This window comes from Vigna unguiculata, chromosome 1 (assembly GCF_004118075.2).
Source record: "Vigna unguiculata cultivar IT97K-499-35 chromosome 1, ASM411807v1, whole genome shotgun sequence".
Taxonomy (NCBI): domain Eukaryota; kingdom Viridiplantae; phylum Streptophyta; class Magnoliopsida; order Fabales; family Fabaceae; genus Vigna; species Vigna unguiculata.
Window position 1 is genome coordinate 32,417,948 of NC_040279.1, and position 27,305 is coordinate 32,445,252.

The 27,305-nt window shown below is 29.9% G+C and overlaps 4 protein-coding genes across 4 annotated transcripts; 1 reads left to right on the forward strand and 3 right to left on the reverse strand.

Annotated features, from left to right (window-relative positions):
* The first annotated feature begins 391 nt into the window (after positions 1-391).
* On the forward strand, positions 392-2,422 carry LOC114179762 (transcription factor MYB13-like). The gene is made up of 3 exons (XM_028066213.1): positions 392-667; positions 793-922; positions 1,542-2,422. The coding sequence occupies exons 1-3, from the start codon at positions 535-537 to the stop codon at positions 2,161-2,163; spliced, it is 885 nt and encodes a 294-aa protein (XP_027922014.1). The 5' UTR covers positions 392-534; the 3' UTR covers positions 2,164-2,422.
* A 1,724-nt stretch (positions 2,423-4,146) lies between these two features.
* Positions 4,147-5,025, reverse strand: LOC114180383. Its single transcript, XM_028066694.1, has one exon. The coding sequence runs from the start codon at positions 4,865-4,867 to the stop codon at positions 4,328-4,330; it is 540 nt and encodes a 179-aa protein (XP_027922495.1). The 5' UTR covers positions 4,868-5,025; the 3' UTR covers positions 4,147-4,327.
* Positions 5,026-8,871: 3,846 nt separating this feature from the next.
* On the reverse strand, positions 8,872-10,168 carry LOC114194687. Its single transcript, XM_028085057.1, has 2 exons — positions 9,781-10,168; positions 8,872-9,702 (listed from the first exon to the last, which is right to left on the reverse strand). The coding sequence occupies exons 1-2, from the start codon at positions 9,903-9,905 to the stop codon at positions 9,378-9,380; spliced, it is 450 nt and encodes a 149-aa protein (XP_027940858.1). The 5' UTR covers positions 9,906-10,168; the 3' UTR covers positions 8,872-9,377.
* Positions 10,169-11,342: 1,174 nt separating this feature from the next.
* On the reverse strand, positions 11,343-13,940 carry LOC114186894 (TOM1-like protein 2). Its single transcript, XM_028074968.1, has 3 exons — positions 13,283-13,940; positions 12,150-12,431; positions 11,343-12,037 (listed from the first exon to the last, which is right to left on the reverse strand). Exons 1-3 carry the CDS (start codon positions 13,766-13,768, stop codon positions 11,597-11,599), a joined length of 1,209 nt encoding a protein of 402 aa, XP_027930769.1. The 5' UTR covers positions 13,769-13,940; the 3' UTR covers positions 11,343-11,596.
* Positions 13,941-27,305: the final 13,365 nt, after the last annotated feature.

Genomic DNA, 27,305 nt, shown 5'->3' on the forward strand with positions numbered 1-27,305 from the left:
TTTTGAATCATCTAACTTTTTCTTTTGGTTCGTGTGAATAAGTTGTTTTCAGCCACTTACCACGTTGAAAACTCAAGTATTTAGGACTAAAAGGACAGTCAGACAAAGTAGGAATGCATGATGAAATGATCAATGGATATTGAGAGAGAGAGAGAGAGAGAGAAGATCAAAGTAAGTGCACTCTAGTTAATGTCATACTGTTGTGTACAACCAAATATATTAGGCAAAAGCCACGTTTTATTTGACTATATAATAATCGTCTGAAAGAGACCTCAAAAATTAATAAAAAAATGATGGGCGAAGTAACATTATTATTATTATTATAATAATCATATAAACAACAATAAAAGAGTTTTGTACTGTTATGTACAACTCAATTCCCCCATTCGTGCTATTATGCGTATATATTAAAGCGCATATAACTGGAGTGAGATTTGTCTCCACTTTAATTTGGTGTGTGGAAGTATAAAAACAAGAGTTCGCAGTTGAAGCTTTGAACAATTGTTTGAGTTTTGAAGCATAGTGGTGATCAAAATGGGGAGAGCTCCATGCTGCGAGAAAATGGGGTTGAAGAGAGGGCCATGGACTCATGAAGAAGATCAAATTCTCATCAATTACATCAACATTTATGGCCATTCTAATTGGCGTGCTCTGCCCAAACTAGCTGGTATGTGTCAATTCTAAGATTACAAGTTAACCTAATTCTTCTTCAAATGCCTTAGCTATAATAATAACTATTTGAACAAGAATTCAATTCAACAGAGTTTCTCTTTCTCTGTTCTTGATGAATAGGGCTGTTAAGGTGTGGAAAGAGTTGTAGACTCCGGTGGATAAATTATCTGAGACCAGACATCAAACGAGGTAACTTCACCCGAGAAGAAGAGGATGCTATAATCACTTTGCATGAAATGTTGGGAAACAGGTAAACTACTGATGTTATAATTTTTTTCTACCTATATCTCACATTATAATTTCCAATAACCTAGTTTAATTCACTTTATATGGTTGAAAGAAGATTCTTTTTATCGAAAACCAAGAACAAAATCCGTTGAAAAACCTCCACAAACGATTCCCGAATACTTCATTTTTTTTTCTTTATGTCTGGTCGTTTTCTATTCTGTAACCTGAAACTGATGGATGGATATTGCAGATGCATGTGACTCCATAAACTTCTTCAAGTCTTGGAAGTATACAAACGCATATAAAACTCTTTCTCGCCAGCCTCGTTTTGTTTTTTTTATTATTGTTTTCCAAAGGAACAGTTTTGTCACTGTTGTTTTTTTCAAATAGATAATGGTTTGGGCCCATTTGCACTTTGATTTTTTTCTTAGTTTTCAAGGCAAGCAAAATCATGCCCTGTTGGATATATGTCGGCCTGCAAAGATTCTCTCTTTTTCTGCAACCTTTTCACGTGCTTAATTTTTGTATAAAAAACAACACATTATTTAAACACACATCACATAACATTATTATTACCACTGTATATGAAGAACCCTATTTCTGTTTCCTTTATTTAATGAATATTTTGATAACAATTGTAGATGGTCGGCTATAGCAGCGAGATTACCTGGTAGAACAGACAACGAGATAAAAAACATGTGGCACACCCACTTGAAGAAGAGGTTGCCACAAAATTACCGACAAAGCCAAGAGCAAAAACGAAGCAAAAAACAACCAAAGTTGGATGGGGACGCTTCCGAAACCAATTACCAAGAACCCAAACTAGAACAACAACAAGAACCCGTGAATAACGTTCACGTTCACGTTCATGCATCGACCAAAGAAGATAATAGCACAGAGGATATGCCACTTTCTCCTCCCCAATGTTCTAGCGACATGTCTTCCCTCACAAATAGTGACAACAATAGCAGCAATAATAATAATAATAATTGTGACATGTCCTTGCATGTTAATGATATTGACACGCCGGAGAACGATCTTGCACTGGACGAGGATTTCTGGTCGGAGGTTTTGTTATCTGACTATAGTTCCGGTGAGACAAGTGGATATCCGAGCATTGATTATGGTCGGTTTGAACCATTGTCTAGCGAAGAAGTAGGGGTGCTTATAGATGGTAGTTCGTCGAGTATGAGCGATGGCATGGACTTTTGGTGTAACGTTTACGCCAGAGCTGAGGAATTCAACCAGTTACTTGAATTATGATGTTAGCTATATATTAATTACTACCAAATCCTTCCATGGAAAACATACATTTCTTTGTTTTGTTCTCTTGTTTGGACTTGAATTAATTGATGTCTGTCCTCGTTAATTCGTAGGTTACTAGAAAGAAACTAGTAATAAACTGTGTATACATTGATGATTGTTATTAAGCTTTTAACATTTGTAGCAAATAACATTTTTGTATCATCCTTATGGAGATTTAGATCACTTGTACCTTTAATGAGGAGTTATACATATTGAAGAAGAGTTTATTTTTATTAAACGTGTAGAGTTAATTCATTACAGTTTTTTTTTTTAAATAATTAAAGTAAAAATCAACAAACTTATTTTTATAAGATCACAAAACTTATTACAAATAATACGACACATTGCACAATACGATTTATTACCATTTCTCTATATTTTTCTTCCTCTTAAAAGGGAACAAATTGTTATATAATTTTTTTTTACATATATGGTTTCAGAAAATTGTTGTGTATATTTTGTATTTAACATTTTCACTTTTTTTATAATTAGTTCCATTAATCACACGCGCCCACCATCTTTCTTTAATTAGAATAGGTCGTGATCATATCTCACCAAAGATTTGGAGTTATCGATCTATCTAATAAAAAAACATAGATTGTAGGCTTATCGTATGCAAAGGGAAAAAATGTAATGCTGTTTTACATAATAAAAGAATAAAATATGTCAAATATCGATCAAATGCCCTTATGTTTGTAGTGTGTCACTTTTTTACCGATTAAGACTGTGAGTAACATTAAAATCACTTTTGTCTATTATAACTTGTTAAAATAACAAAAAGTCAAAAAAGGGGTAATGCACGATCTTTTATTTTTTGTTCAATATGTCCGACAACAATGTTTTTCTCTTCTTCAACGTTGCAATGCCGAAACAAACTAGGAACTAAAAAGTTGTCCAAAACAGCCCAAATTACAGCAATCTTGAAAGGAGATTACTGTTTACACCTTTAAAATTTCTATTGAAAGCCTTCTACTTTTCATAAATTTCCTTTGTGAATTACAGAACACAGCCCCAATATGTTTGGATTATCTTGTCGAGACCTACAACAAAAGTAAATTTTAATTCTGTCTGGGTAGCGATAAAAGTAAATTTATTCTAAATAATTACGAACATGAAAGCACACTAACAGAAAATAAAAGGACAAAGAATAGTTAACAAAGATGAAAAACTTTCATAAAAGAAAAAATTACGATAACCATACTACTGTTATGCTTTAATGTTTGATATTTGTTAGTGTTATTCTTTGTGTCTTATCGATGTTGACAAACAAGATTTTTGGATAAATACTCTCTATATTCAGATTTGTTGTGTTTTTCAATCAAGCACTATATGATCCTTTTGTAAGTCTTTGGACATGATCCTTCAACTACATTCATTAAATATAATCACTCTCTAATTCACAATTAATGAACTCTATTGCATGCTTAATCAATACTACTCTTAACCTTTTACAATCTCCTAGATAATTAATATAGCAATTTTCAACTACTCACATTTAAGTTTACCCAACAATTGTCTCCTCTATGGAATTTGGTTGTATTTTTGTGTCAATAACTTTGTCGACTTTTAATTATCAAGTTAAACACCATTGATCATACATCTACATATGTTGCTTATCGAGTTTTGATGCTCTTTAACAAGATGATTTTAGAAAGAAATGAGATATGAATTTTCTTACATCAGTTGAGAATTTCGAATGCCTTGAGAATATGAAAATTTTTATCACTAGTTATTATCTTGAATAACTTTTTCAGTGGAAAATTCCTCTTTACTCTTATTCTTGGTCTTTCAATTAAGGTGTGTGTTAATCTTCATTCCTTCTTTAATCCCATTTTTTGTTTTTCAGTTTTACCATGTTCTGTGTTCTTGTAATTGTTATGTCAAAAGCTTCTTCTTTCATGGATGAGTTTGAATGTATTAACAACTAAAGAGATGAAAATATATCAAAACACAAAAAAACTCAATAACTACTAATCTCCAATATGCATCATCGCAACTTTGGATGTCAAACAAAAAGCCTTAACAAACATAAACATCGAATAAAACTCTTTCTTTTGGATCCTTGAAGAATTCTATTCACATGTACATTCCAGAATTTCTTCACTAAGATCCTGAACATGTGCTACAAATTTCTTGCTATCATCTCTTGCGCCGCCATCTCTTGTCTGAATCTAGTGATGAACTCCTCTGCTCGTTCATCTATTCCCTGCATCTGAGGTGACGCCAACGCCAGTGACTCCCACATACCATCTGAGCCACAAGATCTACCACCACTCTTTCTTGTTCCTTCTTCCCCAGAGACCCTTTTAGTTCGTGGTTTCTGTGCTGTGGGTGGCTTCAACTTCAACTGCCCCACCAACTCACATGAAGGCTCCTTAAAGAGCTTATCAATGTACACAGGTGCAGGCTTCTTGTGGAACCCCAAGATCAAATTTCTCACTGTCACTAACCTTTTGTGGCGAAAAAAACGCTTGCCAACGATGAACTTTGGAGGGGCCTTGGAGGTAGCAAGTTTGGTGATAGGTTTTGAAGGCTTTCTAGGTTTCTTCATGGATTTGGATTTGGACTTACTCAGTTTACCAATTGTAGAAGTGAAGCTCTTCCATGCCTTTCTGGCAGGTGGAAGCCTCAACCTCAGCTTTAGGCTTATGCAGGATTTCATGACAGAAGAGGAGAGAGCAATGCTTCAGATAAGAGAAAACTCAATTAAGTTCAGATTGAAAGTTTGTTCCTTTATAAGATAGATGTAACAAGAGTTAGATTCCTCTGCTTCTTCAGTGTCATGTTTCGGAATGGTATATTACTGTTATCATGAAAGGTGGCTATGCTGTGCATGGTGGCTTAGTTATTACGCGCTGAATATTTTTGACAATAAGAATAGCATAAAGCTGCACTACCATACAACTAGCTTGCTTAATTATTAAGCTGACATTACATTCACATTAATTCAGCATAAAACTAGAATCTTCTCCTTTTTTACTTCACATTTTTGTCAATGGATTTACATTATTTGTTTATTGAAACTGAGATTTTATGGCTGTGTAGCATATTTTCAAGTCCACACCATGACATATACAGAATGTTAATGTCGTTGTAGAAAGGATTTGAGCTTGTATGAACAGATCATTGGGGTCAGAGTTACTATTAAGCAACAAACTTTATTCAAGTATTGGAGATAAAAAAAAAACATGATTAAAAAGAATAGTGACATAGTTATACAAATAATAGTGAAGAGTTTATACAAATAATTTATGACTATATTTATTTCGTTTCATCTGCTGTTAAATATAGCACAAATTTATTCATGTTGATCCTTCTCCTTGTATGCTTAATTTATTCTTTATTTATTATATTAATTTGATGAGAGTTATGTTTCATCTTTTCTCCTTATACAAACTTTAAATTAACCTTTAAAATTACAATTGTTTTAAATAAATTCCTTAATTGAATAAATTTCTTAATATTTAGTTCAATAATTAATTATAACTTTTAATTTATTGTATAAATTAAATCAATAGATGTTAATAACTGCTTAAATTACAACATTTAATTATCAAGTTAATAACTTTATTACATTTAGAAAATATGTCCTCAAATTCTTAATATTAACTATATTTAGCAATTCATTTAAATCTTTAAAAATATATTTCAAATGTTAACAGGTTTAAATTAGTATAATCTTTTAAGTCTTTTAATTAAGTTGACGACGTTAGTCATCCTCAAATAAAATAGACCTAATTGAATTGAAGCATTATGTAAAAAATTATAATACATTTGAGAAGCTACCAAATTAATACAACTATAACAAAATAGATATCATCCCAATAATTAAATATTTAATTAATTATTTTATACTCTTTTTAACTTCATATTTTTTTTCCTTCCTATTTCATTTACAAAACAAGAAAAATTGACAAGAGTTTGACTTCTTCAGGTCCAATATGGATACAAGAAATTTTCTTTGTGCTAGCTAGAGATGGCAAATAAATCTGTGCCCGTGGGTATCACCCGAACCCGTCCCCGTTTTGACGGGGAATCCCCGCTTTGACTGGGTATGGGTATGGATATAGATAATACCCGAAATTTTCAACTGGGGATGGGGATGAGGATGGGGATATATATATACCCGCCCAAATACCCGTCCCCGCTTAAATTACTAAACTATTTATAATTTATTAAATAATCTAAAAAATATATATAAATAAATAATATATTTACACATAAAATATAATATAATATAATATAATATAATATAGTATATATACATATAAATAAAATATACTTATATATATATATATATATATATATATATATATTTACACATATACATGTAATATAATATAATATAATATACATATAATATATATACATAATAATATAATATAATATATATAATATATACGTATAAAACAAATTAATCATTTAACTAATGAGATCTTTTATAAACAAATTTATAACATTACAAATTTATAAAAATTTAAAAGAAATATATATATATATATATATATATATATATATATATATATATAAAAGCATAAAATATCTATGCATATACATATAATATATATACATAATAATAATATATATTATTATATTTATATTATTATATAATATAATATAATATATACTTAAAATAAATATATATCTATAAATATATATATATATATATATATATATATATATATATATATATATATAAACATAAGATATCCACACATATAATATATATACATAGTAATAATAATATAATATATAATATAATATAATATATATAAATAATTATATATATATATAAACATAAGATATCCACACATATAATATATATATATACATAGTAATATAATATATAATATAATATAATATAATATATATATATATATATATATATATAACATATTTCTCATTCTCTTTGTTTTTTGTTATATAACATATTGGCAATTGCTTCAGTTTTAGATCCAAGGTACAAGATGGACATGTTAGAATATTATTTTTATAAATTGTATGGTAATGATTTTGATCTGAAACTTAGTAGGATTCGTCAAATGTGCTATGATTTGGTTTTGGAATATCAATCAAAAAAGAATGAAACTTCTTCTTATAGAGCTACATCATTGGAGTTGGGAAAGGATGTTGATAATGATGCGAATGAATTTTTAGAGTTTATGGCAAAAAAGAAAAAATCTAGAACTACAGTTATGAAAACAGAGTTGGATTATTACTTGGAAGAAGATAATTTGCCGGTTATACAAGAATTTGATATCCTATCATGGTGGAAAACAAATGGGTTAAAGTTTCCAACCCTTCAAGCAATTGCAAGGGATGTTTTAGCTATTCCAATAACAACTGTAGCTTCTGAATCTGCTTTTAGTACTGGTGGTCAGATATTAACTTCTCACCGTAGTCGACTTCATCATATTACTATAGAGATTTTGATGTGTACAAGAAGTTGGATATGGAACTCAAATCATCTAGGTAAGTTACTCAAATTTATTAATATTTTTTGTTAGTATTTTTTGTGAATTCTCATCTAATATTCTACATTTGGTGTTTGTAGGTGTTAAAAAATTAAAAGGAAAAGATATTGTCATGAGTGAAAATGAATCTGATGAAGAAGGTACATTATATTCTAGTAATTAAAATTTTCAATTTCAATTATTATATCATATCTAATTTTTCATTTTTTTTCTATGTGTAGGTGGATCGAATGTAAATAAAACCATTGATCATTTGTAAAATTAATAAATATTTTGGTTATTATAAAATTTTAGTAATGTGTAATTTTTTAGCTTTTATATAATTATTTGAATTTTATTTAGTTGTTATTTGATACTTTAATTTGAGATTTATACTATTATAATATTTTTCTTAATATTTGACATCATGAAAATAAAAAAGAGTATGTTATTTTAATATTGAATATTTTGATAGTATCATGATTCTGTTGGTGTGATTTTTAAATTTTTTTTATAAAAAATATTTAATTGATATATGGAACAATAAAAAAATGGGTATGGATATGGGTATAAGAAAATACCCGTTACCCGGTGGGGATGGGGATGGGTCAAAAGTTGTATACCCGTTGGGTTTGGGGATGGGGATGAATTTTAATCATGGGGATGGGGATGGGATCATGATACCCGTACCCGCCCCTTGCCATCCCTAGTGCTAGCACACATTTTCCATTTTTATTTTTATTTTTCACACATAACATTTATTTGGAAAACACAATTTTAAAAATGGATCAGAATTCAATATCCGCGACTTGAATTCTTACCTCCATAATTATTCAATTAAAAAATTAAAATTTTGGTGTTCGAATTTTGGTGTCCCATAGATGATCGGGTCTTGCCCGAGACGTTCTCTCCCCCATGTTCCTCCAGAAGCATTTCGCATAAAGATGATGCACAAGAACAAACACAATCACAATGAATATTATAATAGCCACCACCATGACCTTCCCAGTTATCTCAATTGTTTCATACTCACCCAATGAGTTGTCAACGATGGTTGGAGTTGGACCCATGTTTAAAATTGTGGGTTTTGAAAGGAGAGTTTAGACCTGAAAATGAAAATTACACTATGCTATGTGTGTAATTATGTTGCATTATCCCAATTCCAGTATGCTATCCGTGTAATTAAAATAAAAAGTGGAACAGTACACTAATGAAAAAAATAAAAAATCACCGCTCTAGTACCAACTAGTTCTGCTGATATCAAATTTCAACCAGTAAACCGAATTCTGAGCTATGAAAAAACAGCACTATACAAGTAAATATTATAAATAGAATAGCTACGGAATAAAAAAAAAACTTATGTGTGACGTCGGAATAAACTTTCCTCAGCCCAGAACTTACAAATTCAGAAAGCACCAGGCATGGTGACTGATAATAACAAAGATAATTAGAGAGACGCAATACATAATGAGTACTAATTCCCTCCATTGCAACGATTCCTTCTTATCAACAAACAAATACCCTTCTAACATTCCAAAATCACGTCACAGAGTAGTGATTCCGATAAAATCGCATGAGAAGACCAATAACAAAAAGGGTAAAGCGAGTGGACCTTACCCAATAATAACACAACTAAGCTAAACATGGATAATCAATCATGGTGAGTGTTTGTAAGGAAATTTTAATATATGATAAAGTGAGTTAGGAATAGATTAGGTTTTAGGAGCAAGCCTGGTTAGCCAACAAGAAGTTATTGGCTTGAGATGCAGCTGCAGCTTGGGACACCAACGCTTTTATGACCAAAGTCTTAACCTGCCAGGGTTTGTAAGGAAAACCCTCTCTCGCATACGAGTTAAGCAACGCCGCGGTTCCCTCCTTCACCAACCCTCCGAAGGCGTTACTCTCCTCGTCGTTCCTCGCCGCGGCTTCTATCAATGTCAGATCCGATCTGTAGTGTTCGTAGACCCGAGACCCGAACACGTTCGACACCGTCGACGTCTCCGGAACCATCCTCGGCCACGCCTCCCTCCTCCCGCTCCAGAACCTGACAAGAAATCAGTACACCGTTATCGCGTTTTTTGATTTGATGACATTGTTAACAGAACGGAACGGGGTTTCTTACTGCGCGGTGCATCTTCCTCTGGTGCGAGTGTAGAGGAAGCCGGGAGTACGATGCGACTCTGCGGCTGCCGCTAAAGATAGGATTAGGAGAAGACAAAAGAGAAGTGTGGTGCAGAGTGAAGCCATTCTTGTCTTCTACTGTTTTTCAGCTCTCATCTGCTGCTGATAAATTGTGAGGAGGAGTGTGAGATTTGTTGCGGATATGGTTGATGTTTGTTGGAACGTTACACTGTCACACTGTGGACTCTGTTCTCGAGGAACACGTGAAGGCATTTTGAATTGCACAGATAGATCTGCACGAACTGACCCTATTGACCATTCTTATTCTTCCAATAAATTTGAATCTTCTTACCTTTTATATTTACGACAATATTAATGGCAGATTGTGACCCAGCTACACTTATGCTTGGCAGTGCTTGATATACTAATTTTTAATAAAAACAAAAACTAATTTCAAAATCGAAGAGGTTTGTTGTATAATTGTCATTATTATTTATTAATCAAACGCTTTACGCTTTATGTTCAAAAATAAGTTTGAATCGGCGGCAAATAAATCAATCACGAGAATGCAGCACCGCTTGAATTAACTTTGATTCTGCTGATTGACGTTGTTGTCATCAACCGATGCTGTGTGCCATAACACATTGAATTGTTTGACAGAAACACAATGAACCACTTAAGAGCCAAAATTTCAATTTTATTCAAATCAATTGCGTCCCATCAAATGTAGCACTGAGAAAGACATTGAAAACCTATTGCCTGAACACCACCTTATTCTTTTCGTGTGATTGCGGCAAGTGATAGAATATCATTATCTAAATAATGTAATGTAATAATCATATGTTAAAATATCATTATCTAATTTTAAAATAAAAATCATCAGCTGTCCAATACAATTTCAGAAAAATCTCTCGCACTGAATATAAACTTTCATTTTAAAATGGGTATAAACTTATTACAAAATCAATAAAAACGTATGGATTCTAGTTTAAACCTTTTTTATTCTCAATACGACTAATTATAGTCCATTATTATATCTATTTCATGCATGCACCGATATACCACTTTTTAGATGAGAGAGCCACAAAATGTAAAATAGTAAAACAAAAAGCACAACTATTTTAATTCTATAAAGAAAAGAAAAGGAGCAAAAGAGAACAAGGAAAAAAGAGAATGCAGTGATAGATATGGTTTACAACGTGGATATTACCAGAAAGAAAGGAAATTTTTTTGAGTGTGTAAATAGGATTCACTCACTGCTAATAATAATTTTGCACTTTTTTACTTGTAGGGACACTTCATCATATGTAGTGCTAATTCTTTATAACTTGCACGTGACAAAACCCAAATGAATACATTCTGCTTAATAATTTCAAAGTTTCAACTCCCAAACAACTAATAACTATTTTTGTGAATCTTCCAAAAACAAAAAGAAGCAATAGTGATATTTTTTGTTTTAGTCTGATCCTGAAAGACAAATATTTTCTGCTAGAAGTCCAAAAGAAAAATGCATCTGTTTCGAAATGTGCCCGATTACAGTATTGTTTCTATGAAATCAAAGTGTCGAATTAAATGAAGACACACAGATACACCATTAACTAATATGAAGCGAATAAAAACGTGCAACTACATTAACCTTATGAACTAGCCTGATCTCACAAGGATTAAATATCACAATCCTCGGGATGAAACTCCTGCCAATTACATATCTGGGCAACGTAAATCACCCTCACAAATGGAAGGACTACAGCTTATTACAAGATATGAACAAAGACAACAATGAAATGCTAGAAGATTCACGCTAATAATGCTTTTCCTCATTCGGTATTTCGCTTGAAGCTAGATTCACCATTCTTTTCCGTTGTGTCCTTAACTATTTCAGTTTCAGCAAGACCATTCCCCTCGACCTCAGTTGCATTGACTTTAAGAGTGTTCGATTTTTGGGGCACCTTTCGATCCAGATTCTGATCAGCTTCAGATTCTTCGGAATCATCAATTTCAAACCTTACAGGTACCTCATTGGGATTTTGAACAGCTTCCGCATCATGCTTGGCGGGTTCAGCATTTTGAGGCTCTTGTGTCCCAGACATTTGAGCAGCTTCTAACTTCTCATAGTTAGAAACTACCTGCTGAAGCTCATCATTGAGATATAAAGCCTCAAAAAGCGTTGCTTCATCATCTGTAGTGCTTTCCACAATCCCCTTGATGATAGAGAGTGATTGCTTGCACTTGCCCAACAAGCTCACAGTTAAATCTTCCTGCAGGCAATTATCTATCACTAAATGAATAGCATTTTGATAAAAATATACAAATACCAATTCATTATTTTGGTAATGTTGCCTTTTATTTATTATCAAAACGTGTGTTTACCTTCAAAGGTTTTGGCTCAGCCTCAGAATTCAATATGCTAGAAAGCAATTCGAGACTATTCCGAGCAACCACTAGATGCTCTTTCTTCTCCTCAACAGATATGTGTTGGTAATTAGAAGAGAAAGCCGCTGGATCATCGATAGCTAGTTCAGCTTCAGGAATTGGGTATCTTTCAGGGGGATCTACAGGATATTGATGTGCATATGACTCTGAGGCATACGGAATAGATGGTGAATTTCCTCCCGCCATGTCAAGTGGATCATCCCTCCCTTCTTTCAATCTCTGCCATCAACCAGAGAGGATGTAGAATTCAAATTAATGTGAGAGTGAAGGAAACGGAAGAGTCTATCACAGAAAAATTGTAAAATAGAAAACGTTTGATTAAAAGCGTAGAAAATAAGTGAAAACATGAAAGTGAAAACATGATACCCAATACAGTTTCGCGTATCAAAATCAGTAGTCCGTTAAAGACAAAATTCCCACTTTCACTTGGGTATTTTTTTAGCATCATACACTTTTCCAAGCAATGTCTAGAGGCTACATACAGCAATAAAAATCAAGTACCAAGAACAAATAATGAAAAAGACAAAACATAATAGAGAGCGGAAAGACAAGAGTATCAAATGAAACAAACAAGACATCCCGTTATAGCCGTTTTTGCCCAATCGAAACACGTGCCAACGAAAAAACAATAAAAGTAAAGAAATCACACCCACGCTCCCCCTTAAATTTTGCAAACTTTGGCCAATGTTCTTTTTTATTTCTTGCTATTACACCGACTAATCTTAATTGTTTAAAAACCATATATATCGCGTATCTTACAAGGAAGATTGTTGTAAGTGATTAAAAACAGAACTATATACAATCTCAAGAAAGTTCAAGACATCGGTGCAACTTACTCATAAAAACCAAGAAAAGCATAATTCAGTCTCCATGTCGATATATTTGAGTGGCTTTCAGAAACTAACTCGAAAGAGAGATTCTTCAATACATGAATATTATACAGTAGAATTTCAAATTCTTAAAGATTAGTCGTGTAACGTCAAAGCATAACTAAGATAAATAAGAATGTTTTTTTCAGGAACGAAAGCGATGATTTATTTAACGGTCGAAAAAAAGAAAAAGGAACTGACCATATAAGTTTGACGAAAGACGGGAAGATAAGCAAGATCCTCGGAGTCGCCCCAGGCCCGAATCAACTGGAAGGCCCGACGTCGAGTGCTGTGGTGGGCCTGCGGGTTATCAATCAAGCGAACGAGGTCATCTAGAAGCTTCTCGGAAGCGATTTCGGAGAAGACCTTGTCGCAGTTCATGGCGCAGGCTTCCAAGAGGTCGAGGCTAAGAGTCTGAACCAGAGGGTTCTTGTGGTTGATCTTCCTCTTGATGGCCTTAACAACCTCGGAGCCGTTAAATTGGTCGGAGTTGATCATGGCACATATCCTGAGATTGATGCCCCAATTAGGATCCTCCATGGTTTCCAGCGTGGCCTCGTCGACCATCTTGGACTCCGGCGTGGGGGCCTGCAGCATCTCCTTCACCTTGCCGCTCACCATTCGCCCCATCTGGGCCCCACCCGTCTTCAGCCTCTCCCCCAGTTGCGCCAGCTTCAACCGCTCCATCGATTAATTTTGCCCTTTTCTTCGTTTGCGGAACCCTAGAATGAATTTCGAGACTGGAAAGGATCACCGCGTTTGAGGATTATAAAGTTCAGAAGAGACGAGAGAGAAAAGGAGGTGTGTGTGGTGTTCTCATTACAGTGATCAAAAGGGTTGAATTTGCTTCCACTGGGTCCGCCACATACTTTTTCAATGCCCTAGACTCGGGTTTGTGGGTTACATTAATTACTATTTACTTTACCATCTAAAATAATCTTAATCATTACACCATTCAAATTACTCACTTTTCAAATCTCTTTATTCATAATCGACTTAGTCATTAATTACCTTTCTAATTGCGTTATTCAAGTTAATTTATCTTTAAACATGTTAAAAATACAAATTAGAACAGTTTCTAATAACTATTAAATTGAGTTTTAAAATTATATTTTACCAGTAACATGATCTTACAAAGTTAACAACACAATAAGTCTATGATTTTCACGTCTTCTTCTGTCTCATCCTAATCATTGTCGTGTTGATTTGTTACGCGTGGACTACATATAAGAACACAGGCAGAAATAATAATTTGACCGAAATCATATAGTGGAAAATATTGTTTAATTTCGTAGGTGGGTTAGAATTTTGTAAAACAAGCATGGAGCTATAATGTTATTTTTCATATAGCTATATATTTTATTCAAATACTAATTATTTAGTTCAAAGTAGTTTAGTTAATATATTTTAAATTATCTTAAATAGTTGAAAATAAATATATTTATACATAAACCGATATCTCATTTTATATATATATATATATATATTGGGAATATTTAAAACTAAACTTTGTATATGAATTTCTTAAATATTATTTCAAATGATGTTTAGTGTCTTCGGATAAATAAGAGTTGTAAGAGATTTAATGATAAAATTGAAAGAGGAGCGAAGAGGTTATGAGATTAGCTCTTTTATTAATATTTAGAAAAAAGTTTATCAATTGCTGATAAAAAAATATGTTTGTCCAACCACAATTTATTTAACTAAATATGCAATAATTACCCAAGTATATTTTTTCTCAAAATATGTTATAATTTTTTCATTTACTACTTTTTATTTTAGACATCATATTATTATTGTTAATATTATTTTGTTATTCCTTACGTTACTAATTGACTGTATATACAAATTCTATCTCCAGCCCTTGCTTCTCCGGGTTAGGTTCACTTCCTTTATTCTATTTCAACTTTTAACTACCTACCAACTTTATCTTCTATACTTAGACATTGCATTTTTATCACTTTCATCATGCAACATAGCTAGGGGCGGCAAAACGGTTGTAACGGTCCGTTTTGTCCCACTCCGTATTTGATCTGCAAACAAACAAATCGGATCGGACTGTTATGTTGATAAGAAATGAGTTTGACAATTCGTCTTATTTCAGGGTTGGCAAACGGATCAGTAGGTCGGCCCGTCACTTTTTTTCTTTTTAAATTTTATTTATTTTTTATCTTTTTTAACTTTTTTTAAAATATTGTTTATAAATTATATATATATATATATATATGTTTATATAATATAAAAAATTTATTTATTTTTAATTATTATTATTTTTTAAATATAAAAAAAAAAAAACAGATTGACGAGTTAAACAGGTCGAACCACAACGGATTGACGGGTTAAAAATTTCAAACTAACCTGCCCTTTTCTTGATGGACTGGCGAAACAACCTGACCCACTTTAACATCCCTTACTTATTATCTTATTTGGCTTTTTTTTTTAATTCATTATGTAGCAAGTATACATGCTTTATGTGATGATGTGAATTTGTTCTAACGTAAGACTTCGGTAAAAAAAATAAAACATCTAACAATTTTCAAACTTTTAGAATTTAAAAATAAATATTTACTGTCAAGTTTAAATTTTATGTCATATTAGTGTATTTTAAAACATATTTTGTTTATATTTCATAATTTTAAATATGTGAGACCAATATCTTTTAATAAAGTGTTTTACAAAACTTATGTATTAACATTATAACTTTTATTCTAATTTTTATATTTAAAATATTCATATATATATATATATATATATATATAATACAAAATAATGGATACAAAAGCAATTACATGTCACAAAAATCTTCCCAAAAATATAATCATTTAATTACTCATTTAAGTAAGGAATACATGCTCTCATATAATTACAATATGTAATGTAATGGAATATAATTTGTGTCTGGCTTTTTAAATCCTGTTTTTATTTTTTGTTTAAATCAGTTTTCTTTTTTTGTTAAATTCTCAGTCACATTGTAACAAATATTAAAGAATCGGATCTTGAAAATTGAGACATTAATTTAAATAAAAATGGTGAAAGCATACTTGAAATACGACAAGATCATTTAATTTCAAATAGTAAATCGTCTTTACTATTATTAGTTCAATTAGTTTATCCTAAATTTGTGTTAAATATGATGTGTTCTGGATTTTTTATGATAAATTAATTCTACATCTAACAATTGAATGTAAACAGCATGTTAACGACTTCATGTTTTATTTCATAAATGGGAAAGAAATTACTTATTTAAGTTTTAGACACAAGTTGTCAATCATACGAGAACTAAAAAATTTAAGTTGAGTGGTTTATACTAAAATTTTTTAATGAAATAAATTTTGTAGTCAAAATGTCTTTGTAATAACACAAGATTACAAATTAATGGGTTAGAAAAAAACATGACATCTATTAATGTGATTAGAAGAAAAAACATTGATCAAAAGATACTTATACCAATGATAAATTTAGTACGTTATAATTTTTTATTGTCTTTTAAAATTGAAAGAAAATAATTTCTAATATCACTTTATTTTGTAATTTACAATCAATAATAGTGAAAGCAATGTCTTATGAGAGTTGGATTTTATCAATACTTTTATGTGTTTTTTATCTAATAGTGTGTGCTTGAATTGTAGTTAGGAATACAATGATTTTGAACGTTATAATTTCCAATAACGGTCACATGTCTCCTTTACTATTATGCTTAGTTCGTCTTCGGTAGAAACTTTTTATGTTGTCGCATGTCAACAAACTAATAAAAAATTTCGTGAAACAAGGAATTTTCTGAATGGTTGATGACTGTTTCCATGATTCTATAAACAATTGTTCTGTTGCTAGTTGGATTAATATATTTCAGAAGAAAAACAATATCAATTTTATTTTTTAAAAAGCAATATTTTCCTTGAATTAGCGGCAATCTCAACATTGGATCATACGAACTAGTTGGGTAACAAAATATCTATTCGTAAATGGATCATGCTATTTATAACATCTTTTCTCTTTCCACACCCTCATCATGGTTCTATACATGATGATAACTAAATTTAAATATATCTGAAGTGTGTATTCCAGAACTCAAAATAAAAAGAGGATAAAATTTAAATTTTAAAATATATGAAGGTGGTAGAAGAAACTACGAAGGTGCAGGAAGAAACGTCCACAACGTTATAGCATACGAGAAACGAGGTTGTCTAATAATAGGGGCCCAAAATATATGAATACACATACAAGGGCCCAACAGGGCTAAAACTGATTTTGAGTTGGATTTTTTTTTAACGAAACGGAAGAAAAATAATGAGATGAGTGTGTATGAGTGGTAAATAAGTAAGAGGAAGGAGTGCTGATAATGAGTGAAAGAAACCTTGACTTGGAGTTCAAAGCTATATGCACTGCCCAAGAATTTATGTTATGTTAGGACGAGAAATAGATTACATGTAAATAAATAAATGGAAATAAGTTTTAATAAACTTCAAGTTAAAAAGTTTAAAGTTTTGGATATAGTGGAATAGAAAAAAATATTTTGAAAATTATTTGTTTTTATTCAATAAGAATTAAATACTTGATTTTGAAGTTTGTTCACCACAATCAAGTAACCAAGTATTGCTCAAGTGAGGAACTTATTTATTTGAAATATAGATGATAGTGAGAGATATACAATACCAATTGTCTCTCATATGTTCTTCCTAACATAATGTTTCATTTGCTTATATATATATATATATATATATATATATATTTTGTAAAACAAGTTGTGTAGTAAATATTTAGACGAGTACAAACACAAATATGAATATATTATGGGAATATAAAATATTTTTTATACCATCAATTATTAAAGATAAACATGAGTTGAACTTTTACTTTAAAAGTAAGAATAAATATAATTAAACTTATCACGATGGATACCTCTCCTACAATCAGTAATATTTACTAAAACATTAGTAAAATAGTAAAAAAATGTTTATATAAAAAATTAATTTAAAAAAAAACAACTTTTTTATGTTTACATTCAAATTTTTATTGTATTATTACTTTTAATTATTATATAAATATATATTTATAATAATTTATTTAATATAATTTTATTTATTATATGAAAATAATATGATTAAATGTATTGTTTATTTTACACCGTTTATAAATTATGATGTAATAAAAAGTTTGTGTTGAAAGGGGAAGCTTCCCCAATGAAGATGATTTTGATGATGTCCAAAGCTATACAAACATCTACATCAGTGATTTAGGCTTAGTCCTGATTTTCTATCTTTTGCATTTGGTGTTGTAGATCTAGAATTACATGTAAAACAAACTTGCATTGAATTGTATCAGCTATCAAACTCTTGAATATGACCAAAAGGCAAAACTCGTAAATAAATTAGCTACTTAACTAATAAATTAGCTGAGAGCACTGCACTGATGCAATGAAAATACACTCACGATACTCTATTAGGTGAATTCCTAATCTATTAATAACTGCAGCAGAACTCTGTATGAAATCAGTTTCTGAAATCAGTTTTGAAACAGAGAGAAAAATAACTGAATTATTGATAAACGAATTGAGAGACTTATGTTCTGAGATCAAGATTCACAAAGTTCTTGTGCTTGCCTGGGAGATCATTCAATTGGACATTCAAGAAGATTGATGGTGGATTCAACCTTGATAGTCAAGCTTGCATCTAGGATCAAGTGACAAATCTGCACATCCACTAGGTGTATTCGTTGCTTGTTTATTTTCTTATTGTATTTATGTTTACAATTGATTCACTGTGTGAAGTGAAGGACTAGGTGCAATTGTTTGGATGCATTGTATCTAGGGGGAGTTCTTGATTTGTAGATCAAACTCCTTAGTCTTTAGGGTCTTGAATTATATAGATGCTCTTGTAATTCTTGTATCTCTATTGATCTAGTGGAATCCTCCTACGTGGGTTGCTTAGGAAAAGACTGGACGTAGATTCATCTTGAATCGAACCCGTATAAATTGTTTGTTTCTCTCTTCTTTTACATATTTTCTTAATTGTTTTACACAATCCATTAACACATAACTGTAAAACTGGTCAATTGGGTCATAAAGGTTAAAGAAACTTTCAATATTCATTTAAAATCAGTAAAAGATTCAACAATCAGTTCATACCCCTTTCTTGATTAGACTATATTAGACAGATCTGATTCAACAATTTGACAATAAAGAATCAACTATTTTAACATCTCACACTTCAATTCTGTGTATAACATCGACGGTTAGTTACTTTTTTAAATGCATGCGGGTCATCTTGTATTATCTGTTAGTTACTTTTCTATCTGTTTTTTTATTCACTGTATTTTAATTTCTTTTTCCGTTTTTTACATAAGGTTTTTTTCTTTTTTTACATAGGTGTCCTTCATGGTGAGTTTTATACTGTAAAAAATATAGTGTATAACTAAATAAAATAATCTTATTAAAATAGACGGCTGATAAATTAGGAACACTATTTAAGATATTCTTCTCACACATTACTTTTAATTAATTAAAATTTATTAAAAACAATAAAATGAAGAGATAACTCACACAGCTGCATTTTCTTAGTAAATTAATCAATACAAGTTGGTATTTAAAAAAAGAATGTGTGTTTTTTTTCTTAATTGAAACATAGGTGGAAACCATCAACTAACTCCTTCATTAAGATGTTAAGATCATAGAAGAAATCGATCTTTCTCAACAAATGTTTTTCTCACACATACAAATTTGAGTTGTGACGTGAAATCTTGAACCACATGATATTGTAAAATATAAGATTGTTTCTCCAACGTGTTATTATTTGATTATAGTTGCAAAGAGTATATGAAAAGAGTTTGTTGTTAATAATTTTGTAAAAAAAAGTTGATGAATTTAAAAAGAAAAAGAAAAAAAAAATGACATCACGGGCAAACGGTGTGTGCTTTGAAGAGAGGAAAAGAGAAAGAAGAATTGTGAAAAGTGGATGTCATGCAATGGTTTATCAGACATGCACACTCAGATCTCTTACTGCTATTGGCTTCCGTTTGGGACCAATTTCTTATCACATAAATTTGCTCAAAAATACTGAACAACAAAACAGTAAAATATAAATTTTATATTCCCCAAGTTCAGATTTTAGACTATTTATAAATTACTATTTTGGAGGATTTATTTGAGATGATTTATGAGAGTAATAAATATTTAATTTATGTTATTTAGGATGATTAGTAGACAAATTTTGAAAAGTTAAAATATAATATGAAATGAAGAGAAAACGTGGAATTACGTGAAATTGTTAGGTTAATTACCTATTTAGCCCTGTATGCGGTGTGTAATTACCAAACCAACACTTATCCGTGAAGTGCCAAAAAAAAAAACTGACCTGACCCGTGAAAGCTAGTGGTGCCAAAGTCCCTCACGAAGCTCAATGTCATTTACTCTAAAGAGTAAACTTTTAATATATATATCTATTGAGCTTACCTTTAATAGTTATTATTGTGTAGTAATGAATAATATTTTTGTAATAATATTTTAAAAATATTAAATAAATATATTTTTAGTCTTTAAATTTGGACAAAAAATTAAAATTTATCTATGGTCGAAATTTAATACATTTTGATCTCCAATTTTAAAAAATGAATAATATGGTTCTCTTAACTCAAATGTGTTAACCTTTTTTTAACGGTAATCCAAAATTTCGCTTAACACATTAATAAAATTTAATGTAATTGGGTTAGACGGACTATATCTACTCGTTTTTTAAGTTTAAAGATCAAATTGTATAAATGTTTTAGACAAATTCAAATTTCATTTTAAAATTTAGAAACTGAAAATTTATTTCATCCTTTAAAAAGTTCCTTTTTAGCTTTTGAATATTCAAATAATACGTAGCTTTAACTGATATATGAAAATTCTTAAAAATAATTATACACCACTTAAACAGATATATGAACAAATATTAGCAAAATTAATATAAAGTTATTCAATATCTTTTACCAATCCTTCCTTAGGACGTATTCTTTTGAGCTGATTTATTGTAGGACTGTGATAGAGAGCAATGATCGTAGAGAATAATCATGTTTGTTTTCAATGAATGCAAAGGAATGAAAAATGCTGATTTACGAGATACACCAACATTTTGCATCTTGTTGTTTTGAAATATTTGAGAGAGGTTTTTATCATTTTACCAATTTGTCCCTTGTAATCCATAACACTTCTCTAGCTTTCCACAATTGTTAATGGTCATTCAGAGAGATAGTAGCAGTGACAAAGTGAATCTACAAGTTTGTTATAGAAGAAGTAATGGAACTAGATACATTACAGTTGGATCCGATTCCAACTTCAAAAGCTTTATCTCATTTGTCCGGTTCCAATATTCTTGTATCCAATTCCAAAATAATGAGTTATCTTGGTTCATTTATATATTTTTTCAAATCAAATATATTATAATATTTATTTTTCTAAATTAATAAATGTTAATAATTTTATTTATCACACAAAAATTTAAAAATCAATTACAACTTATCTAATTATTATTTTAAATTATTTTTAACACTAGGAACAATTTGGTAATCAAACTTTTTTCATCAATTACATATTATTTTTTATTAGTCACATCAATCAAATCATCCACAAAATTTATTTTCAAATCTACTCAACTACATAAATTACACTCTCAAATCCATTCAAATCAATCATCTCCGTCTCTCTCAGATCATTCCTCAATAAAGAACATACCATTAATGTGGGAAAAACAAAGATAGTTAATGGTTAAACACAATTTGCCCTAATGCAATACTTAATTTGAAATTTAAATGCCATTTTCAAAGGAAAAAAAGAGAAAAGAAAAAAAATCTATACCACTGTGTATATCGTTTTCATTAGAAATTAATGTGTCACTTTGGTTTGACGAACACAATGTTTTCACATATGTTAACCTTAGGAATATATTCCATATATTATTAGCACTTTGAAAAACATGGTGAAGGAAATCTCAGTTGAAAATCACAATAAACATATTATTCTTTGCTTTTCTTTGATAAAAGAGAAACATGAAAATAATGAGGGTAGATTTGCCTCATATGCACTAGCTTTCATCATTCAAATTGGATGGGAATTTACCTAAAGTATGGTCAATTTGAAATTAGAAATCTAACCATTCAATGCACTTAAACTATCTATGCTTTACAAGCAACGAAGGCATTGATGCTAAAAGAAAAGCAAGATTTCCCACTAGTAAAAAGTTACAAAGACATTTTTTAATATATTTTATTATAAATCAAAATCATGAAAATATAAGTCAGATTTGTTAATTAAAAAGTATAATATAAATAATTGCATCCACCAAGTTTTGTCTAATTGATTGAAAGTTGAGTCTGTTAAACTTGTTAAGGCTTCAATTGATGTTTGTAAAAATAAATCCTTCGTTATAAGATTTTATAATTGTCTTTTATTATGAAATAACGTTTGTTGTTGGTGGAGTTTATTCTTAATATAAAAACATGCTACTCCCTGTGTCGTGACTCGTGTCTAATAAATTAACTATTAATAAAAATTTTTATCTTTTTAAAATTTTATGACTTTGTTCATATGCATATAATTATAAATTTATACTTAGACAATTTTAATTTTTTGGAGGTAGGGGAAGCCACTTAAACAAGTTTAAAAGCAGAGAAAAGTGGAATCCATTATCTTTATACATATCATTTTCATCTTTTCTTCTTCTCACCTACTTTCTTTCTTGAAAATATTTTGATACTTCTTGTTTCAAAATATCTATGACATTTAAAGTTTTAAGTTTCAACATTTTAAATTAAGCAAATTGCTTTTTTCTCTGAAAACATTCTCTAGCTTTATTTGGATAAAAAAATAGTAAATAGTTGTCATCTTATATAATGTGATATAATTAACAGTGTACATGTTTAGTTATTTATACTTTATACTTATAAATTTAGTAATATATTTTTTGTTAGAAGTATGTCATTTAACAACTAAAAGAATTATGTGTAGCTTTTATCAATTCTCATATCGAATGTCATCAAATTTATTAAACATTAACACCATTAATAATAATGCGAAATTAATTGATTCAGAATATAAGAGTCTTTGCATCATTAACATATTTTTTTACATTTGCTAAAGTACAATATTTTATTTTAACATTGTGTCCTCCAATCAATCATCCATCCTCAAATAAACAAATTCTTCAATTTGACACACATTTGATAAATCTAACAATTCATCAATGGTTTATAATTTTAAAGAAAGTCATAACAAAATGTGTTCATTAATTTCTATAATATGTAGTATTATCAAATATAAATGATTATAGTAAGGAGACTTAATCTTCACTCCATCATCACTATCATTAGCATTATATTGGATAAATTGCATTATGTCAGACTTGATGAGGATATCTCAATCTTGAAGACAAAGTATGTCTTGATAAACAATAAAAAAATAATACAACATCTTGCAAGACAATTTGATTCCATACAAGAACAATGACATAAGGTAAACTAATTAAATTTAATTATATTTAAGTTTGCTTGATTTTAAATAAGATAAAATAAAAATATTTCTCATATCTACAACAAGTAAAATAAGAGAATATTATTATAGAAGAACATATTTTGAACCTAAAACATTAATATCTTTAATTATTGTACAAAGTATTAAATGTAAGTCATTTAAGTAACTAGATATTTTCCTTTATACCATATAAGAAAGAAAATGAAAAACCAATTAATAAGACTTTGAGAGGTGATATCGAAATTTAGATTCTCAACTGAATTTTTTATATCATTCTTTCTGTCATCAAAATCGATTGATACTTTAGAAGAACACTTTCAAAAAGTCAGTAAAAATAATCTAAACTTGTGATGTTGTAAGTTGAAGGTGAAGAAGATGCAAGAAGTTGAAAAATTCATTTAAGGAGACTTTGAATAAATTTTCACACACACTTTATATATACTATTTTACCTTTCAATTTTTATTTTTTTACAAATATAAAGGTTAATTTTTTACTAAAATACCCTTGAGCTGTAATTACGTTGTAATGTAAAAAAAAAAACATTTTCCTTGGTTTAATTAGACAACAATTAGAGTGTTTGTTGCTTGGTTATGGAACATGAATAACCCAGCTGTCTATGATCTGTATTATTGTTTTGTGGGTACACAACAGCAATGCTAAGTCCTATTTGTAGTTAAGACCCTGAATCCTTGGTACCATCACATAACTAAGACTGGGTCCACACCTTTTCTCTATCTCCAAATCAAATCAACATTATCACTCCTTTACTTCACCTAAATTATTAGCACTTCTTTCATGCACACACAAATTTTCTACTCAACTTTATCTACAAAAATTCATGTCCTTAGCTTCAAATTGTACTTCAATTTCCATCACTGGTACTCCCATCTCTGAACTCAAAACATCATCTTCATTCTCTCTTCTCAACATTATCAAATAATGCCACACCAAACAACCTCATCACTTCACTTATGATTTATCAATGGGGTTACCTACCATCAAATTTACCCCCTATGTACCACCGACACATATTCGGGATATCAAAACAATGCGACAAACTAATAAAATATTTCATTATAGTTATAGTTGTGCTTCTTAAAATTGAGTTATCGAACATCTAAAATCGTGTATTCAAGTATTAATACTGTATCATAGTCATATCTGTCCTATGTTGTCGTATCTAACATTAGTGTCGTGTTGAATTGAATCCATACAAATCCCATGTATGTGTCTCAGCTTTACCATTAAACTGTTATTTATATTTTCATGTCTTTTCAAATATAAAAACAACGTCCTTTCCCCACGTGAGAGTCTCACATGCACATCCATATATCCATTCTTCAATTTGCTGCATCAGAAAACAGTGCCCAGATTTCCAAAGGGCATATATATAGGTTGCAGAAGGAGATAGTGTTGGAGATTACATATTTCATATATAAGAAAGTGATATATGAGGAAATCGTGTTCAGCTCTTACAAAGAAGGGAAAAACAAAGGAAATTGGAGATTCCAAACAGTGGATGAATGTGATTCCCTACATGTACATAGGACTTGAAAATTCTACTTTAGCAAACAATAATCTCGGTAACCGCGCACACAAATACTAAGAATGAAATAGATGTTACTGTATATGATTTCTTAAATATATAATTTTGTTTTTGCTGCATATTTTCACAACTCATAACAGTTGTTTCATGACAGAACCAATGTCATCCACAGCCTAGAGTTTTGACCACAAGAAGTTTTCATATTCTACGAAATTTTTTCTGTAAAAGTTTAAAATAAAAAGAAAATATGAATTTTGATAGAAAATTCTTCAGAAAAATATAAAAAAAAAAATTGTATCTCCGATTGGTAGCACTCAAAACATTAGTATAATTTGAGCAGAGATTCTGACCCATGTGAGTAAGAAGAGAGTATATGAAGTGTTGTATGGAATTGATTATGTATATTATGATGTGAAAGGCACTTGATGAATTGTCAAGTAAGATTGAAAGTAACATTTACTTTGACATTATATAATTGAAAAATGAGATACGAATTCTTATATCAACTAAGTAGGATGGTCCACCCACTAAAGCTTATTTGGCGGGTGTGATTGAGATAATCTATGATCATGAAACATGTGGTGTCCCCTCACATAATTTTGAAATAATGTTTCTTAGTTGTTTTCCTTTTCGCAAGGGCATACATTTTGCATTTCAAGGATAAGAATATGTACGTAAGTGAGAAAACAAAATTTCTGAGTGCACTGTTCTGATGGGAACAAGAGAAGGAAGAGGAACCAATACAACAATTTTATATAATAACTCTCATAATATTGTGTGGAAGGCAAGAACACAGTCTAAGATCCTAGTACCGGATTTTGTCATCAACAATTAAAAAAATAATCCCAGACAAAAAATTCCCTCTCCTTATGGAATATTTAATTGCCCCACTTGTCCTGCCAAAACAAAACCATTTGCTCAATTAAACCAAGATGAACTGTAATACATGCAAAGAGGAGAGAGTAAAAACACCATAAGCAAGTTGAGAAAGACATGAAATATGACAACTATGATTTCAAACTAGTTCACTCATTTCAACCTAACTGTTTTAACAATATATACAATAATTACCGTTTCATTAATTTTTTTTCATTAAAAATGATCCGATAATGATCCAATATACCGGGATATGTTTAACAAATAATAAATCTTTAAATAATAATTGGTATAATAAATCAAACAAATAACAAATTTTATTAATATCAATGAAATTTATATGATGTTTTAACTTAATTTTATTCTATATAAGATGTAAAATTTTCAATAAATATTTTATCTTATTTTTAGTTTATTACTAAAAATTCTTATATTACATGAGATTTATTTTTGCAAATTTGTTAAAAAAATTTATAAATTTTTTTTTCTATCATTTTTTATAAGAATTTTAATTGACAGATAATTTTTTCGTGGATAATCATTTCTTACAAAATTATTAAATTTGTAAGTATTTTCTACAAAATTTGTTACGAAAAGTATTTTATACAAAATATTTTATAAAAAAATTGGTAACAATTTCTTGCAAATTTTTTTTCATAACAAAATTTATAAATATTTTAAAAAAAAATCAAAACAAAATTAATACGAAATATAAGTTTTTTTAACAAAATTTTGGTAGTAAATATATTTTCAAGTGTAGGGTTTTAACCGGAATATCAACAGAGGGGATGGCGATTGAAATAACAGTGAGTAAGGTGATGATGAATATAAATCTGTAACAGTAACAGTACGTGCTCATAGGAAGATAATTCAATCAACATGTGGTTTGTTAGTTTGACCTTTTCTGTTTCCTTTTTAATAAGAAAGAAATCAAATTGCCGAGGATGGTTGAATTTTTAATAAGTTAATTTTTTTTCAGAAAATTATTGCAGTAAAATGTTGTTTACAATATAATTTTCTTAAAATTAAATTATTGTTTTTATAAATGAAAGAGAAGAATATATAATAATAATAATAAGGTACACATGGATTCTCATATCCTTAAATAAAGTAGATATCTTCTATATAAAACTCTCACGCACAGCACACATTGTTAGCCATAGTGGTTAACGATGACTAAAATCTAAATTTGATAAACCAATCAATCACAAACTTAAAGATGACAAAGAATAGAGTTACTTGTACTCTTTATTTACGTACCTACATTTGAAAAAAAAAACGCACAACCTTTCTTAATTAAGTG

Coding starts and splice junctions, on each gene's coding strand:
- LOC114179762 (XM_028066213.1), top strand. CDS start 535: ATGGGGAGAGCTCCATGCTGCGAGAAAATGGGGTTGAAGAGAGGGCCA. Junction 668..792: donor TGCTCTGCCCAAACTAGCTG/GTATGTGTCAAT, acceptor CTTGATGAATAG/GGCTGTTAAGGTGTGGAAAG. Junction 923..1,541: donor CATGAAATGTTGGGAAACAG/GTAAACTACTGA, acceptor TAACAATTGTAG/ATGGTCGGCTATAGCAGCGA.
- LOC114180383 (XM_028066694.1), bottom strand. CDS start 4,867: ATGAAATCCTGCATAAGCCTAAAGCTGAGGTTGAGGCTTCCACCTGCC.
- LOC114194687 (XM_028085057.1), bottom strand. CDS start 9,905: ATGGCTTCACTCTGCACCACACTTCTCTTTTGTCTTCTCCTAATCCTA. Junction 9,703..9,780: donor AGAGGAAGATGCACCGCGCA/GTAAGAAACCCC, acceptor ATTTCTTGTCAG/GTTCTGGAGCGGGAGGAGGG.
- LOC114186894 (XM_028074968.1), bottom strand. CDS start 13,768: ATGGAGCGGTTGAAGCTGGCGCAACTGGGGGAGAGGCTGAAGACGGGT. Junction 12,432..13,282: donor TCTTTCGTCAAACTTATATG/GTCAGTTCCTTT, acceptor GGTTGATGGCAG/AGATTGAAAGAAGGGAGGGA. Junction 12,038..12,149: donor CTGAGCCAAAACCTTTGAAG/GTAAACACACGT, acceptor AATTGCCTGCAG/GAAGATTTAACTGTGAGCTT.